Source organism: Acanthochromis polyacanthus, chromosome 1 (assembly GCF_021347895.1).
Source record: "Acanthochromis polyacanthus isolate Apoly-LR-REF ecotype Palm Island chromosome 1, KAUST_Apoly_ChrSc, whole genome shotgun sequence".
NCBI lineage: Eukaryota > Metazoa > Chordata > Actinopteri > Pomacentridae > Acanthochromis > Acanthochromis polyacanthus.
This window is the reverse complement of record NC_067113.1, coordinates 22,249,775-22,264,952: the sequence shown is the minus strand read 5'-3', so window position 1 is coordinate 22,264,952 and position 15,178 is coordinate 22,249,775. Positions and strand designations below refer to the sequence as shown.

The window sequence follows — 15,178 nt, the reverse complement described above, 5'->3', positions numbered from 1 at the left end:
GTTGACGAGGGCCGCCCAGCCATGTTGAGGAGTCTGTCAAGCAAACTGCAGCCCGCCATTGTGTAGAAACCAGGCTCTGTAGAGAGATAAGGGCGATTGGCTGAAACTCTTAAATAGCTAGACTAATTCTACACCCTGCCGCTTTTATTTAGGAGTAAATACAGTTACACAGGCTCCGGGGGGGAAAGACATGTCAGCCAGCAGCCTTCTTGAACAGGTAAAGAGAGGTATTTTCTGAACATTTACGAGGGCCAAATTTGTCAGCATCGCGACGGCTAGCGAGGATAGCTTAGCTCAGAGGCAGCGGCTGTGGCTCAGTAGTGCAGTAGGCCTGACCACCTGCTAAAGGAACTGACTGCTGAAAATATATCTCTTCATCTATTTTTCCCCTTCCTCTCTTCTCATAAATCAAACCTTCATGAATCACCTGGACCCAATCCAGAGACCGAAAGGCCAAGCTAATAAAGGTAAGAACAAATATTGTCTAACGTTATCGACTCAGGCTCAGTGAATGCGGATCTTTTGACGTGCGCTTTGAAAATCTTGCGTGCGCGGATGCGATAGCTGGCTTCCTAGCTTCTTGGCAAATGGGCCTGTCTGTATCAGTATTTCTACATTTAATTTAACATTTAAATGGAACACACACCGACACTGTTTTCATTTAAGTGTTCCCAGCCCTTTAATTCGCCGGTCTTGAGTGTCCGTAACGGCTCTGAAATTCTTTCGTTAAGGTTCCTACAGGTAGCATTAGGCTAGCTATCATTTAGCTAAATGGCAACATGATACACATAGCATCCTTTTCCTGGTTGAACTTGTAACGCTATTCATTGCACCGACCGAGGCGAGAATATATTTTTACTACTCAGCCTCTCTTGATATCATTCACTGTGAAACATTTGTGTAATGTTAAGCTATAGGTGTCACCCTAGCACGTTGAGCACTCGGCTAATGTTAGCCAAGTCTGTCAAGTTGAAAGGACTGTTGGCGCTCGTTAACATGGAGACGCTGCTAACTGCATGCAGCTGACCATATAGCTAGCGTGCTAACGCTAGCGGGTTGCTAAGTTAACCCAAAATGACACGTCTTCCGACACGCTTTTTCCTGTGTCCAAATGGGCCTCTCGTTTCCCGTCAACATGCTGCCCAGACTGTAATGTTAAATAGCCCGTGTTTACTATCCCGTCTGTGTTTTATTGCGTTTTTTCCACGTCCCGAAAAGCTCCCAAACAACCTCATGACGCTAAACACAGTAGTGCTGCCTATAACTGAGAACACCTATAAGTTGTGAGAACACCTACGTCCACCTGCAGTTATTATTAAATATTACATTAGAATTTGAACTGTTTTTCATGGTGTAATCCCCAGGAGTTGCTTTAGTGTTATTTTATAGCGTTGTGTATCCACTGCCTAGCGCATTTAAATTTTTACCAGACCCACTTCATTTAATTGTGCACAGATACGCTGTGTAGCCTGCAGCATGTTTTACAGTTACAGTATGAAGTGTGATATCATTCTCAGCTTTTGATTTCACTACAACACCTATAAATTGTTTCAAGGAACAGTTTTGTTATGTAACAAGTGGTTATGGTGTTAAATTGACCTGATAACATCTTGCACTGACATTTCTGGAATCACACAAACCTGTACACACAGTTTACATCAATGCTGTTTTATTTTCAGTGCAAAACGGAGCTGTGACCCAAAAGGATACTTTGAATGACGATGAGTTTGAGCCTTACCTGAATACTCAGGCCAGACAGGTAAGCGTTTGACCAGTGTTTGTCTGCAGGTGCTTCTTTTCAGTTGAATCACTTCTTTTCATCATACCCCTAAGATTGTGCTCAACTTTAATCATAAATCTTTTTTATAGCATGGCTCAGTAATGATAGAAGTGATATTAATAGAAAAAATCAACAAGTATTAACTTTACCGAGTAGTAATAGTTTTTCTGAAGAAAATGGTAGTTGTGGATGTTTGTACATCCACAATATGTATTTTCATTTTAAGTAAGTCAGAGGAGGAAAGATGCTTATTTCTAAAGTTAGTAGCACATGTTCAGAGTCAACAGTAGTGATCAGTTGGTCAATTTGTAAATGCCACATTAGCCCTAATACTGATCTTGTAGTTTGGCTAATATGTAATATCTCCAATACACTGTGTATTGTTGTTTTTAAATTGAACTTTGGAGATGTGAGATTATCTAGGTCTAATGTAAGCTTGAGTAAGGTGTATGTATGGCAAATCATTATAAACTGCACATCCCTAGGAATAAAATTAGTGTATGAAGATGCAGAATAGTGAGTAAACAGATTTGTTGTGGTTTCAGAACTTCTTTTCTAAATGTCAGAAGTCATTGATTGCAGATGATTACTCAGAAAAGCTTTTGGGAATAGTTTTTAATTAAACTAAAAGGAAATTCTTTAGCAGAAGATTAGTAAGCACATGTGTTTCACTGGCCTTGATGCCTTTTATGTGAGCTGTGTGAACAGCCTTGGTTTTTGCATTACTAAGAAATCCAGGCAGACCTAAACAATGTGCAGCTGGAATGAGCACTTTTGTTGGCTGTCTTGTTTTCATTGGCCTTTTGGATATTATTTCCTGTCACTCTGTGGTAGATGATGTTCCTTTGTTGTAGTATCAGACATACTGTGAACTGAGCAGTAGAGAAAAATAATGGGGTCTGTTTTCCTCCACTCAGAAAGATGCAACATCTTTCAAGAGACTATAAATAAGGAGAAAGCAACATAGCTCATTGTGTAGTGCTATGTATTTATAGATTAGATTAGAAGAGAGGAGTAGGGATACTAAGAAAGCAGGACTGTTACTTTACTATTTTGTGTTGAGTCTTTGATGTGTGATGACAGTAATTCAGTGCTCATGTTTTATCTTGGTCTGACTTTTTGGATCCACAAGAGCAAGGTATATTCATTTTAAAGAAGCTTATATTATCTAATAGTGTTGGTAGTTATGTTAACTTAATATTTAGGTATAATTGTGTTGTTGCAAAGTATTTTAATTCTTGTCACTAAATTTTATTCTTTTTCTATTCAGAGCAATGCCTATACGGCCATGTCGGACTCGTACATGCCCAGCTACTACAGCCCCTCCATAGGATTTTCCTACTCCCTAAATGAGGCAGCATGGTCCACAGGTGGGGACCCTCCAATGCCTTACCTGGCCTCCTATGGACAGCTGAGCAATGGGGAACCCCACTACCTCCCGGACGCTATGTTTGGCCAGCCAGGCCCACTGGGGAACAACCCATTCCTAGGCCAGCATGGCTTCAACTTTTTCCCCAGTGGCATCGACTTCTCAGCATGGGGCAATAGCAGCTCTCAGGGACAGTCGGGGACACCGCAGAGCTCTGGCTACAGCAGCAGCTATGCCTATGCTCCCAGCTCACTTGGGGGTGCCATGATCGATGGACAGTCCCCATTTGCACCTGCTGCCAACGAGCCCCTTAACAAGGCACCCGGTAAGAACAGCCTTGACCAGGGTATGGCGGGGCTTAAGATCGGCGGTGCTGCTCCTGGTGGTAATGGGGACATGGCTCCGAAGGTGGTTGGCTCTGGCTTACCTGGTGGGGGTGCTCTTGGCCCCGTATCATCTGTAGGACCTCCCAGCATGCCTCCTGTCTCTATTGCCCCTGCCAAGCCCGCCTCCTGGGCCGATATTGCCAGCAAGCCAGCCAAGCCTCAACCCAAGCTTAAAACCAAGGGTGGCATGGCTGGTGCCAATTTGCCTCCTCCGCCCATTAAACACAACATGGACATCGGCACTTGGGACAACAAGGGCACCATGCCTAAAGCTGCCACTCCCCAGCAGGTGCCCCCTATTCCCAGCAACGGGCAGCCGCCAAATCAGGCTTCCCCGCAGCCCGGAGCTACTGCAGCAGGGAACCCACAAATGCCCCTGAGCAATGGACAGCTGGTTCCACCTGTTTCCCAGATGGGGCAGCATCAGCTTCCACCTGGTGGGCAGCCAGGTATGGCTCAAATGCCCCAGCCTCCTCTCTCGCAGGGCCCTCCTCCGCCACCAAGCCAACAACAGCAACCTTCTCAGCCTACCCGCTGGGTCCCTCCACGGAACCGGGCCAATGGATTTGGGGATGCCAGTGGGAGTGGTACAGGTCAGTCGCCTCCCACCTCTTCTGGTGTGGGTGTGGTTCCCGGGGTGCCATCTGAGCCTCACCCAGTTTTAGAGAAGTTGCGCATGGTCAACAATTATAACCCCAAGGACTTTGACTGGAATCCCAAGCAGGGCCGAGTGTTTATCATCAAGAGCTATTCTGAAGATGACATCCACCGCTCCATCAAGTACAATATTTGGTGCAGCACGGAGCACGGCAACAAGAGGCTTGACGCAGCGTACCGTTCGTTGGGTGGCAAAGGGCCACTTTATCTTCTGTTCAGTGTCAATGGGAGTGGTCACTTCTGTGGGGTAGCAGAGATGCGCTCACCCGTGGACTACAACACGTCTGCTGGCGTGTGGTCACAGGACAAATGGAAGGGTCGTTTTGATGTGCGCTGGATCTTTGTTAAGGACGTTCCCAACAGTCAGCTGAGGCACATTCGACTGGAGAACAACGAAAATAAGCCAGTGACCAACTCTCGGGACACACAGGAGGTGCCACTGGACAAGGCCAGGCAGGTGCTAAAGATCATCGCTGGATATAAACACACGACTTCCATCTTTGATGATTTTTCTCACTACGAGAAGCGTCAGGAGGAGGAAGAATGTGTGAAAAAGGTAACAGTTACTGTTGAATAAAGTGAATGATAAAGCAGATGAATTAAAGTGCTCTTAACTTAGGTTGACAAAGGTGCAGTGTATGAAGGCTGTATAGATGCCTGCGCATGTACATTTCTTTTTGCATTACAAAGGAATACAGCAAAGTTTCAAGGTTTTAAATCTTTGACAAAATGATGTGATTATACACAAGGATATTTTGTGACTTTATTTTGTTTCCAGCTTTCTCTGTGGTGTTATGGTTTCCACCTGTTATCACTCGCTTGTAATGCATTGCTTTAAAATAAAACAGCCACAGAGGTATGACCCACAAAAATCTTTAAGCACTGATATTTACTTGAGCCTAAAATTACAAAATTGAAATATTTAGTGACTATATGACTGCATGTCTGGAAATCCATTGAATTGTTTTGTATTGTTGTTTGTTTAATTATAACAGCTTAATTAGTGGTATCTGGTGTGCAACCTTCTGAAGTTATGGAAAATGTATTATGGCCATTATGTATTTAATGCTTCTTTTCTTGTGTTAAACTATCAGTAGCAAGCTGAAGCAAAAAATAGAAAAACAAATGTTTATTGCAGTTTCCTGAGATTTAATTATATTTGTTTGCATTTGTTCATTGTGGAAAGGTTACTGAGTAATACTGGGGTCCTGACAGCAGTGCTACACATTCTGTCACCTTTGCCTTTACCGCAGGGCAAATTAGAGTACACAATATTGACTTAAAACATTTCATACCACAGCAGCCTTTTAACCTTTTGGCACCTTAACATAATTGGCATTATGTTGCAGTAGCTATTATCGTGGGATGTTGATTTGTATTTATTCCACTATATGTTTGCGTAGTTGAGGTATGCATTAGGAGGACAATATATTGTTTGCTAAAGCAACAGAATGAAAAGAAGCACCTCAATAGCCATATTTTAGAACATGTATTTTGCACAGGGTTTGTGGGTACACTGGTTTTATCTGCACCTTGCTTTTCTAACACTTGATGGCAAACAAGACGGCTGTCCAAAAAATGACAAGCAATTATAATCTTGCGGTCATTTGTATTCATTTAAACACTGCTATGATTTTGCTGCAACATAACTGTTTGTCTAAGGTATCAAAATGGCAAACACTATTTTCTGTGTTATACTGCCATATGTATGTAAACAATATTAATATATCTAACCTGCAGCTTTCCAAAACAGTGCTGAATTATGTCAATGCCACTTTTCTGTTGACACATAGACTCGAAGACAAAAAATACTGACATGTAGTCTTTATCCAGGGCGACCACATTATTTGTACATTGCAGTTTTACATGGATAATTGGCTTAAAGAAAAATTAGACATTTGGCTTTGTGCCATTTGGTTGTATGTATCTCTAACACCTGTGATATATCAGTTGGCAGAGTTATAATCTGCATTTTAGCTTTTGATCCTGACCTGATGTTCCAGTTATGTTACCATAGTCTTTCCAAAATCCTCTGCCGTTTATAATCTGGACTGGTTTCAAAGTAATCTTTGCTAAATGTGTGACAAAGATCCAGGGGATTGTCTATTTGAATCTGAAATCCTTCAGTTACACTCAGTTTTTGTGTGGCAGGTGGAGGTCCAAGGCAGTGAGCCATATCCCAGCAACCCAAGCAACAGGAGTCATTACAGGCTTCAGGTAACTTGCCTCATCTTCAGTCATGTCCTGAAGCTATTCGTATGGTGTTTTAATACTTGATAGAGACGGCGACTTAAAAATGTTCAGACACACCATGTACTTAATGTTTTATCATATCTAAGACTTGAGTTGTTTAATGCTGTTGAGCTCTCCGACATTGTCACCATAAACCCACATCTGTTTGAGTTGACATTTACACAAAAGCAAGATCTCAGGTTATAATTTGCTAAATGTCATTATGAAGTGGATGCCTGCGAAGTCTTTGCACAGTAGACTCCATAAAAGAACTATCAGCAGAAACTTAAGGGATCTTTGTCACTTGTAGTCTGCTATTATTTTGTACGATGCAATTGCTTTTTGTGTAACTTGGTGTCCTTTTGATTTTGTTCTAGGAGCGCCAAGGACGAGTCAAGTAACAGTTGGTGCTTTGGTCAAAAGACTGCAATGGCCCCCCTTAAAGCCCTGTCCACCCCATTACATCAGTACATCCAGATCTCTTTAAGAAATTCTAATAGGGGTGAAGAATTAACAAAGGACAAAAAACTAAATGAAGACTTTGATTTCTTTTGACTTTAAAGACTTACTTCGAACTTGTAGTAAAAAGAAAAGGAAACGATTATTCATAGGACTACAACTAAATGCATAGCATCCTTAGGTGAAATCTTTTTTGCCCCACCCCATTCCACTACATATGCTTTTTCCCTTGTATGCTGCTTTTTTCCTTTTTTTTCCCTTTTTTTAATGAAAGGATCATCCTGTTTTTATGGTCCAAGAGCAAGTCTGTAATTCTCACATGAACACACAAATCCAATAGAAATTTGTAGTGTTGGCTAATAATAGTGTCCCAAAGTGAAGAATGGGCAGTTTGTCTCATTTTCTTTGTTACCCCCATCCCCACCTCTGTCTTCTGAGGATGCTCAAATCTTCATCCAGGACCCAGCGGAGTTTCCTCCTCAGTGGATTTTCATCGTAGGCGGGTGCCAACTACGCTCACTCCAGAATCTTTTATACATGCTTGCCATGTTTTTGTTCAAGAGGACTGCAGATGTTCAGAAAGGCCCTCTATTTTGTTTCCCCATGTGTTGGATGGAGTGTGTGGGGGAGGTAGGGTCATGAGGATCTTATGGAGGAAGAGTAGGGAAGGGGGTCAAGTGTTTGATAACAGAAGAAATGTTAAGTTGATGAGCCTTGCTCACTGTATAATTTTATGGTCTAAAAAATTGGGGCCCTCTGTTAACAGTCTTCATTGGACTTAATTTACCCGCTTTCTTTCTCTTAGACAAGTTAATTCATTGTTGCTTTGGGCTGCTTTCTTTTTTTTTTCTTCCCCTTCCTCCGTTTTCTAAAGACAGTGATGCGAGTGGCCTTGCCCCCACTCTTTCTATTAATCAGTTCAAAAGTAATAAATGTGGTATATTCAGCAGAATGGTGTGCATTCCCCTTGTTTGACTGTGGAAAGCAGTTTTGTCATGCAGCATGTCTGTGCATTTTTATTTTCTATTTTCCCACACGAGTAGGCTATATTAATGAATGTTTTTCTGCTAACCATCATATTCAACCTGATCCCTCCCCATTGAGACTTTAATTTGCACCATAACGCCCTGCATTTCTTACCTCTCTACTTTCCAAGTCCGCCTTGTCCTCCACACTCCCAGATTCTTGTTTCTGCTCAGCCAACCATACACACTTATACCATCACAATCAGCTTTGACCATTTTCAGAATGTCATTGTTGGTGAGTAAAAGAAAAAAAAATACATAAAAAAACACAAGGTCCTCTTTCAGAACTACTGGCTTTTATTTGTGGCATAATAAAGATGCTCCACAAAGTCACATGTGGGTTCCTCTCCTCATTGGCCATTTTTAGTCACATGGGTGGCCTCTTGTTTCTGTCTTCCTGGGTTGTGCCCTCTGGCATTTAATGTATGTTGATGTTCTGAGTACACTGCAAAATGTGTGTTTACTATGTTGCACTTAATTTGGGGACCAGACACCATTAATGTAGCCTACTACTATATTTTTCTGTACATGAAGGACAGTATCTGTTTTGGGCACCGTTGTTCTTTGTAAATTGACTCTTCAATTAGACTTGATCGGGGTTGGTTTTAATTTAGTCGCTTTAAGCTGAGCAGATGCTAACTTAAAGCCCTACTTGATCGGCTTAGATGAATGTCAACAGAAAACAGTTTGACATGACAGAAATTGACTTCAAAGATAAAGTATGATTCCTACTTACAGTGCATGTACCTATACAATCCTGTGTAACTCGATGTGTTGCCTATAAATAATCTGCAATCCGCCATTTTCTGCACTAATCATTTCGGTTGTACTAAACGTAACGGACACACGGGGGCGACACAGGACTGTTTACTGCTCTTGATTTTCAATTTTGGCTCAAGTGCAGATTCATCTGCCTGGTGTTGAGAGTCCCCCCCCCCAAAAAAACAAACAAACAAAAAAAAAACGGGTCCCTGCATCAAGACGTTTTTTGGTTAAATTTTGGTCTAAAAATGTGGCAATTTTTTGTGTTTTCTAATTATTCAAAACACTGCTCTAAACACTACAGATGGATTATAGGGAACATTTTATGGATTGATGTGACCTGTGAGTGCAGAAGGTAAATTGCAATATCACTAATGAAATATGAGGCTGCTAATTAAAAAACAACTTTCCTTTCAAATTAAAAGTTGAAACAATTGACTGTCTTCACAAATGAAGTGGCCACTGTGCAGAAAACTTGCAAGATTTGATATGTACTTAAAAAATTGCAAAAGTTACTGTTTGCTACCAAGTATATGTAAAGTAATATATATTTTTAAAAGCTAGTAATTTATGTATAACTTACAGAAAAGGCTAATTCCTGGTTTTGATGCTTTTATGATGGACTTAATTTATAAATTAGCATTTTTGAACTCACTTTTTTATTTTTTGAGCCCTTACTCCTCCAAAGATGTCGTCCTTTTATTTCATAATCTTCAAAAAAAATAAAAATAAACAAAATGGAGGAAGGCTACCCCTCTCTCCACTACACACTTACACACTAGAAAAACTGACCTGGGCTACATATACAGTCTATTTAATGTTGGCCTAAAATATAATAATTATGGTATTAATTAAAGGAATATAGGCAACAAAATAACTAGTCTGCAAGGAAAACATATAAGGTAATGAGAGTCGAGCGTCACTCAGAATTTTGGGACTAAAATGTCAGCAAAAGAACAACTCTGTGTGTGTGTGTGTGTGTGTGTGTGTGTGTGTGTGTGTGTGTGTGTGTATGTGCGCGTGCGTGCGAGCAGGGTGTCGAGAGGGGAGGTCGACGGCACGTGTCGTGTCTGCGTGGAGGGTGCGTGGCGAACACGCTGCCTGGAGGGGATCTCCTGTGACCCTTATCTTGGCGCGTCTCTGGGGACGCCTCTCAGCCCCTCCTGGGATGCAAATGAGCGGCCATAAAACAGAGGCAGATACAGCTACCGAGACGATGAAGGAGGAGGAGAAAGGAGGAAAAAATGGGACCAAGAGGAGAAAGTGAAGGAGGAGGTGGGGGGTCAACACTCACATCTCAGAGCGCACATGGAGCTTATAAACGCATTGGATGAGATGGAGAAACCACAATAAGTTGCTCCACACTGGTTACACAGGACTTTCCCCCCCCATTTGAACAAAGTATTGATTAAATTCACAAGAGGTATTTGAATTATCACCAGTCAATCTCCTCTAATTCAGATCCAGTTTAAAAAATAAATCAATCACAATGCAGTAAGAATTCAGTGCGCATCTTGTTTGCGCGCTGATTTAAGATGTTCTATATTACTCGTTTCAAACATTAAACTCTACGAACCTGCCTTTGTGTCCTCACAGTGAAAATATTTTGAATTATTTCTGTTGCAGCCTATTATTTCCTGTGTTCAGTCAGAGAGGTGCACATTAAATGCGTTGTGTCTGTGGGTTCATATTGCACTGCAAGGTCATGGTTCTTCTTTATTTCCCCCTCATTATCATAAGGCATCCATCTCTTTCTTCCATTAGTGACGCTTCACCATGTCGCCAACCCGACCTCTATTTACATGACTAAATTAGATTTCTTCTCTCTTTTCGTGCATTTTGTTTCAGGAAGCCTGCATATAGATAAAGTGAAGAAAAAACGCACCAATATATCCGAAAGGCTTGATTTTTAATAGAATGAAAATTAAATATATATTTTTATAGACTCCACTGTTTGCACTTCAATCACTTAGTCATATTTTATCTGTATTTTTTTTTAAATAACACAAGCTCCTTATACATTACATAGAATTAATTTTGCTGCATGCTAAAATAAGTTTTTTTTTAACTGTATAAATATCTACCTCCCTCAATGGAATGAAAATTTTACACTTGTCATCAATTTATCAGCATTATTTCTCAGAACTGAAAGCGAGAGCCCCTACAATAATATGTACGCTATTTAGGAATAAGAACATGTCATGATGATGAATGTTTTTGTCATGTGAGGGGGGGTCTCTATACGGTCACCTGCTCTCAATCACCAGGGGTCCTGCACTGTTGATATATATTGAGTGCCCCCCCCCTTCATTTCGCTTAGTGTCCCAATTGAAATGAGAGTTTTTGAGAATGCATAATGTGCGGACAGGCAGTCAAAGGGGCCTGAAAACAGTTGATGACCTCTGTCGTAACATATGTGGCACACTTGCCCTCTGCACGCCCCGATTGTGTGGAGATGACAGGAAATAATGAAATGCCACTCACTAGCAATATCAACATAAAGAAGCATATCGGCCTACTAAAGATGCTGGATATGTTCCAGAGAAATATGTTAAAATCTCTCCTTTCTAAATTTTTCACTGATGTTTTCGTGATGATTTTATCTACACTTCCTACGATAAACACACTGAGTCATATTCTGACTAGACTATACCCTTCAAAAAATTACAGCTACAGCAGTAAATAAAACAGCTAGAAAGGAATCTATGCAAAATTCAAAATTTCTTTCTCGGTCTCTTTATTTTGGTGTGTATTCCGCCTCCATCATCTGAGATGTAGGTCAGCTCACATCTCTGTTGCCTACAGCGATTTACAGCTTGAATCATTTGATGCAGCTCTGTGATTATAGGAGTAGAACTGAAGCTCATTATTTAAATTACTTGATGTGCTTTGGGCCTTTTTTTTTTATTATTTTACTTTGAAAAGAAATACTAGATCGTACAAAGAGAAATGTAGTTCATGATATGACTTCTTTATTGAGACTTTTTTCTTTTTGCAGAACAAAAACCACAAACAAAAGCGTGATACTGAAACCCACAAGCAAAAAAAATTAAAGAAGCGATCACGTTAAATGAGTTTAGAGTGTGGATGGCGATGGAAATCTGATCATTGGGAATAGAATAAATCAGCATGCATGAGAGTGATTCAGAGGAGTTTTCGCATTTTATGATAGGCCTGATGGTTGAGCTGAAAAAAAATACAATAATTCTCCAACAGCACATCATGCCCTTATAGCATCTTCACCCTGTTTCTCATCTTCCTCTCAGACAGGGCAAGTGTACACTCATGCGTAAACACACAGACCTTTGAAGTGGCCCTCTGTCACCACATGGTAAATCCCCCTAGTGTGATCCCTCTGTCCATTTGGCCAAAGGACCGACACTGGTAGGCTGCCTACGGCTCTGTCTGTTCTGACAGTATGGAAACCAGTATATTAGCAGACCTTTGCCCAATGATTATTGTGTGTTCGCTCCCTCTATGTCCTAAGAATATACCATCTGTGGTTTGCATTAACTGACCCGTTCGGCTGTCTTACGTCCCCGCTCTGTAACTCTGCCCTAATGCTCATTCTCCTGCTTCTCTCGTTAATCTCATAGGATTGTAGGGAACATCCATCTGTGCGGTTATCTCCTGTCCTGTGGCGGGTTTCGTGCTGGTCTCTCAGGTGAGCGAAGACTGTGGCTTCTCTCTTGGCATTCACCGCGTGCCTTAATTGTATTGAAATTAAATCAAGGTCCACTGTGAACACAAAGAGCTCAAACCCAAACTTCCAAAGCGTTCCCGGCCACTTTTCATATTCTGTCACTTACCAACGCTGTCCCTCAACATGTGCACCGTTTGCTAAATGGTGTCACTTTCTCAGTCTTAAAAGTACATCCTGTTTTTTTCTGCATGTCGTCCGTCCATCCCTGTTTGACTTTCCTCTCTCCTCACCTGTGATCTCTCATCCCTGTGGGCTCACAGGCGGCTATGCGGTCCTTTTCACACGTCAAAAGTACATTGCATGCTAATCCCACGCTGACATGCATTCTCCCTTTTGCAATGAAATCATGTTTTCTATACAGACAATACAGCAAAAAAACAACAACATATGATACAAGCCAATGACATTGTGAATCCTCCTGCCCACAGTGTGTAAATGCATGCATGTTTTTTTTTTTTTAAAGGATGAGCAAGAGAAAGGGTTTCCAGCAACAAAATGTGAACAAAAAAATACATGTAGAGATCATCAAAGCAAGATTCACACCATTAAGACATTCTCTGTATACACATACTACAGCACATCATTAAAAAAGCACCACAGAGAGAGGAGAGCACAGAGAAACAGGGAGTGAGATAGAGCGAGCGAGCAAAGCTACCTTTGTTGCACCGTAAAGAGAGCAGCAGCCCAGCTACCTGATTGCTACCATTCCTGCAGACCATCTTCCTCCCAGAGCAAAACAAAGGATGACGACTAGATGTATATGAGAACGCGCTGCGATGCATCGCTATGCCTTCTCCTCACCAGAGCACTGCCTCCCCTGTTCCTGATTAAGAGCTTGGTACGGTTTAACCAGACCAAGCAGTTCTTCATTACAGTTGGTAAAGCTGTGTCGTTATCTCCCCCTTACCCTCCCTCCCTCCTACTCTCCATCTCTTCTCTACTGTTCTCTCTCTCTGTGCACTCTGCGCATGTAACTATAGCCCTATACAGACGGGAAAACATGATCTAAATAACAACAATCTCCATCCTGTGATTTAAAAAAGCTGCGTATACAGATTAATAATTTAGCAAAGAGTAAATACCGATGTTTGACACAAAGCAAAAACATGAAAAGGAAAATTTAGCTTCTTCGCCGTTTCACAAGACTGTGCAGTAAATACTGTAAGTGTTACACCTAAAATCCTTCTTTTTTTAAAACTCTTGACCACTGCGCTCAACGCCTGTCTATTTTAACCTATAGTATGCTACTGTAGCACAAACAGAACACATTTTTTTTTGTCTCAGATTCAAATATATCCTTCCTCTCTAAAGACGAGGCAAAAAAAAAAAATAGCAGAGAAGCTGCAGAGTATTTCCTCCTTTCAGGTCCTTGGTCCTGGTTTTGTTATTGTTGTTGCTGTAGTTGTAGCTGTGACTGCGCAGCTCCATCCTGTGAAGGTCCTTGTGGGTTGGGAAGAGCAGGGGGAGCAGGCACAACACGGGGGGTGGTGGTGGTGGTGGGATGGCGGACAAGGGGGCTGGAGGGACGGGAGGCAGGCAGGCAGGTGTCACGCATGCAGTCAGGGTAAAGAGGAAGAGGAAAAAAGGAAAAAAAAAACTCAGCTAAATTCTACCCAGTCACCACCATTAGGGAGAAAAAAAATCCATTTGGATCTGCTCAAGACAAAACCAAAAAGGAAGACGAAAAGAGCCCCAAGACGTAAAATATACATATATAAGCCGGAGAGGTATATATGTATAAGGATCCAAGGGAGAAGGAGGAGAAGGAGAGAGATAAGGGATGGACGGACGAGGAGGAACAGGCAACTGGCTCACACACAGACACACTGCGCCGAGGCGAAGGCACGGGCTTCAATTTATGCTTTCTGGTCGACACCACCCCCCACCTCACACACACACGCACACAAACACACATGCAGACACACACACACATATAGAGCGTCCCGCCCCTATCTGCCCCTGTCCCTGTCCTGTCCCGTACTGGATGCGTGGCCCAGCTGATCAGTGCAGAGGGATTAGCCAACAGGGCCAGCTGGCAGGGATTACACAGGCAAAGTGGGGGGAGGTGTGTGTGTGTGTGTGTGTGTGTGTGTGTGTGGGGGGGGGGGTGATGGGAATGGGAGGAGGGATGAGGGGTGAGGAGGGTAGGCCTAATACTGGGGGGTGGGGGGGATGGGAGGCCTTGTCTTGTCCTACACACACACATGTGCATGGAGGTGCACAAATTTGTCCAGATATAGAGCACATACATATTTCATGCCGATGCACATACGCCAACGCGTGTTTCGACACAATCTAAAAAGAAAAAAAATGCTCGCAAATATGACTTTGCGATGGATGCATGAGCTGCAGCGGTGCAGACTGCAGGGGTAGCCAGGCAGCAATGCATGCAGCGCAACCGCTTTTTTTTTCTGTTTTTTTCCCCCCCCCCTCCTCGGCCCGAGCCTGCGACGACACACAGTGTTGATAAATGTATGTAAATGTGCAGGAGGCAGCGAGGGGGACGCATGGGAGAGGTGGGGGGGATGGAACCCCACGGGAGAGCAGAGCTAGGCTGACAATGCAAGGTTTTGACCCCTGACCCCTCTCCGCTCCATCATCCGCGACCATCAGCTGATCCCGGGAAATGGACAGCCACAGAAACACCCCTCCTCCTCCTCCTCCTCCTCCTCTGCTCTTCCTCCCTCTCAAACACACACTCCAGTGCATGCACACAGACACTCGTCCATTAACAGTGTTGAACCTACCAGGGCCCACCTCACCTCTCTCTCTCTCTCTCTCCCTCTCTGTCTCTTTTTTTTTATT

General features: G+C 42.5%; 1 protein-coding gene across 1 annotated transcript; it reads left to right on the top strand.

The window, feature by feature from the left end:
- ythdf2 (YTH N6-methyladenosine RNA binding protein F2) lies at positions 1-8,241 on the top strand. The gene is made up of 6 exons (XM_022196606.2): positions 1-217; positions 443-467; positions 1,680-1,759; positions 3,051-4,748; positions 6,344-6,409; positions 6,802-8,241. Exons 1-6 carry the CDS (start codon positions 191-193, stop codon positions 6,823-6,825), a joined length of 1,920 nt encoding a protein of 639 aa, XP_022052298.2. The 5' UTR covers positions 1-190; the 3' UTR covers positions 6,826-8,241.
- Positions 8,242-15,178: the final 6,937 nt, after the last annotated feature.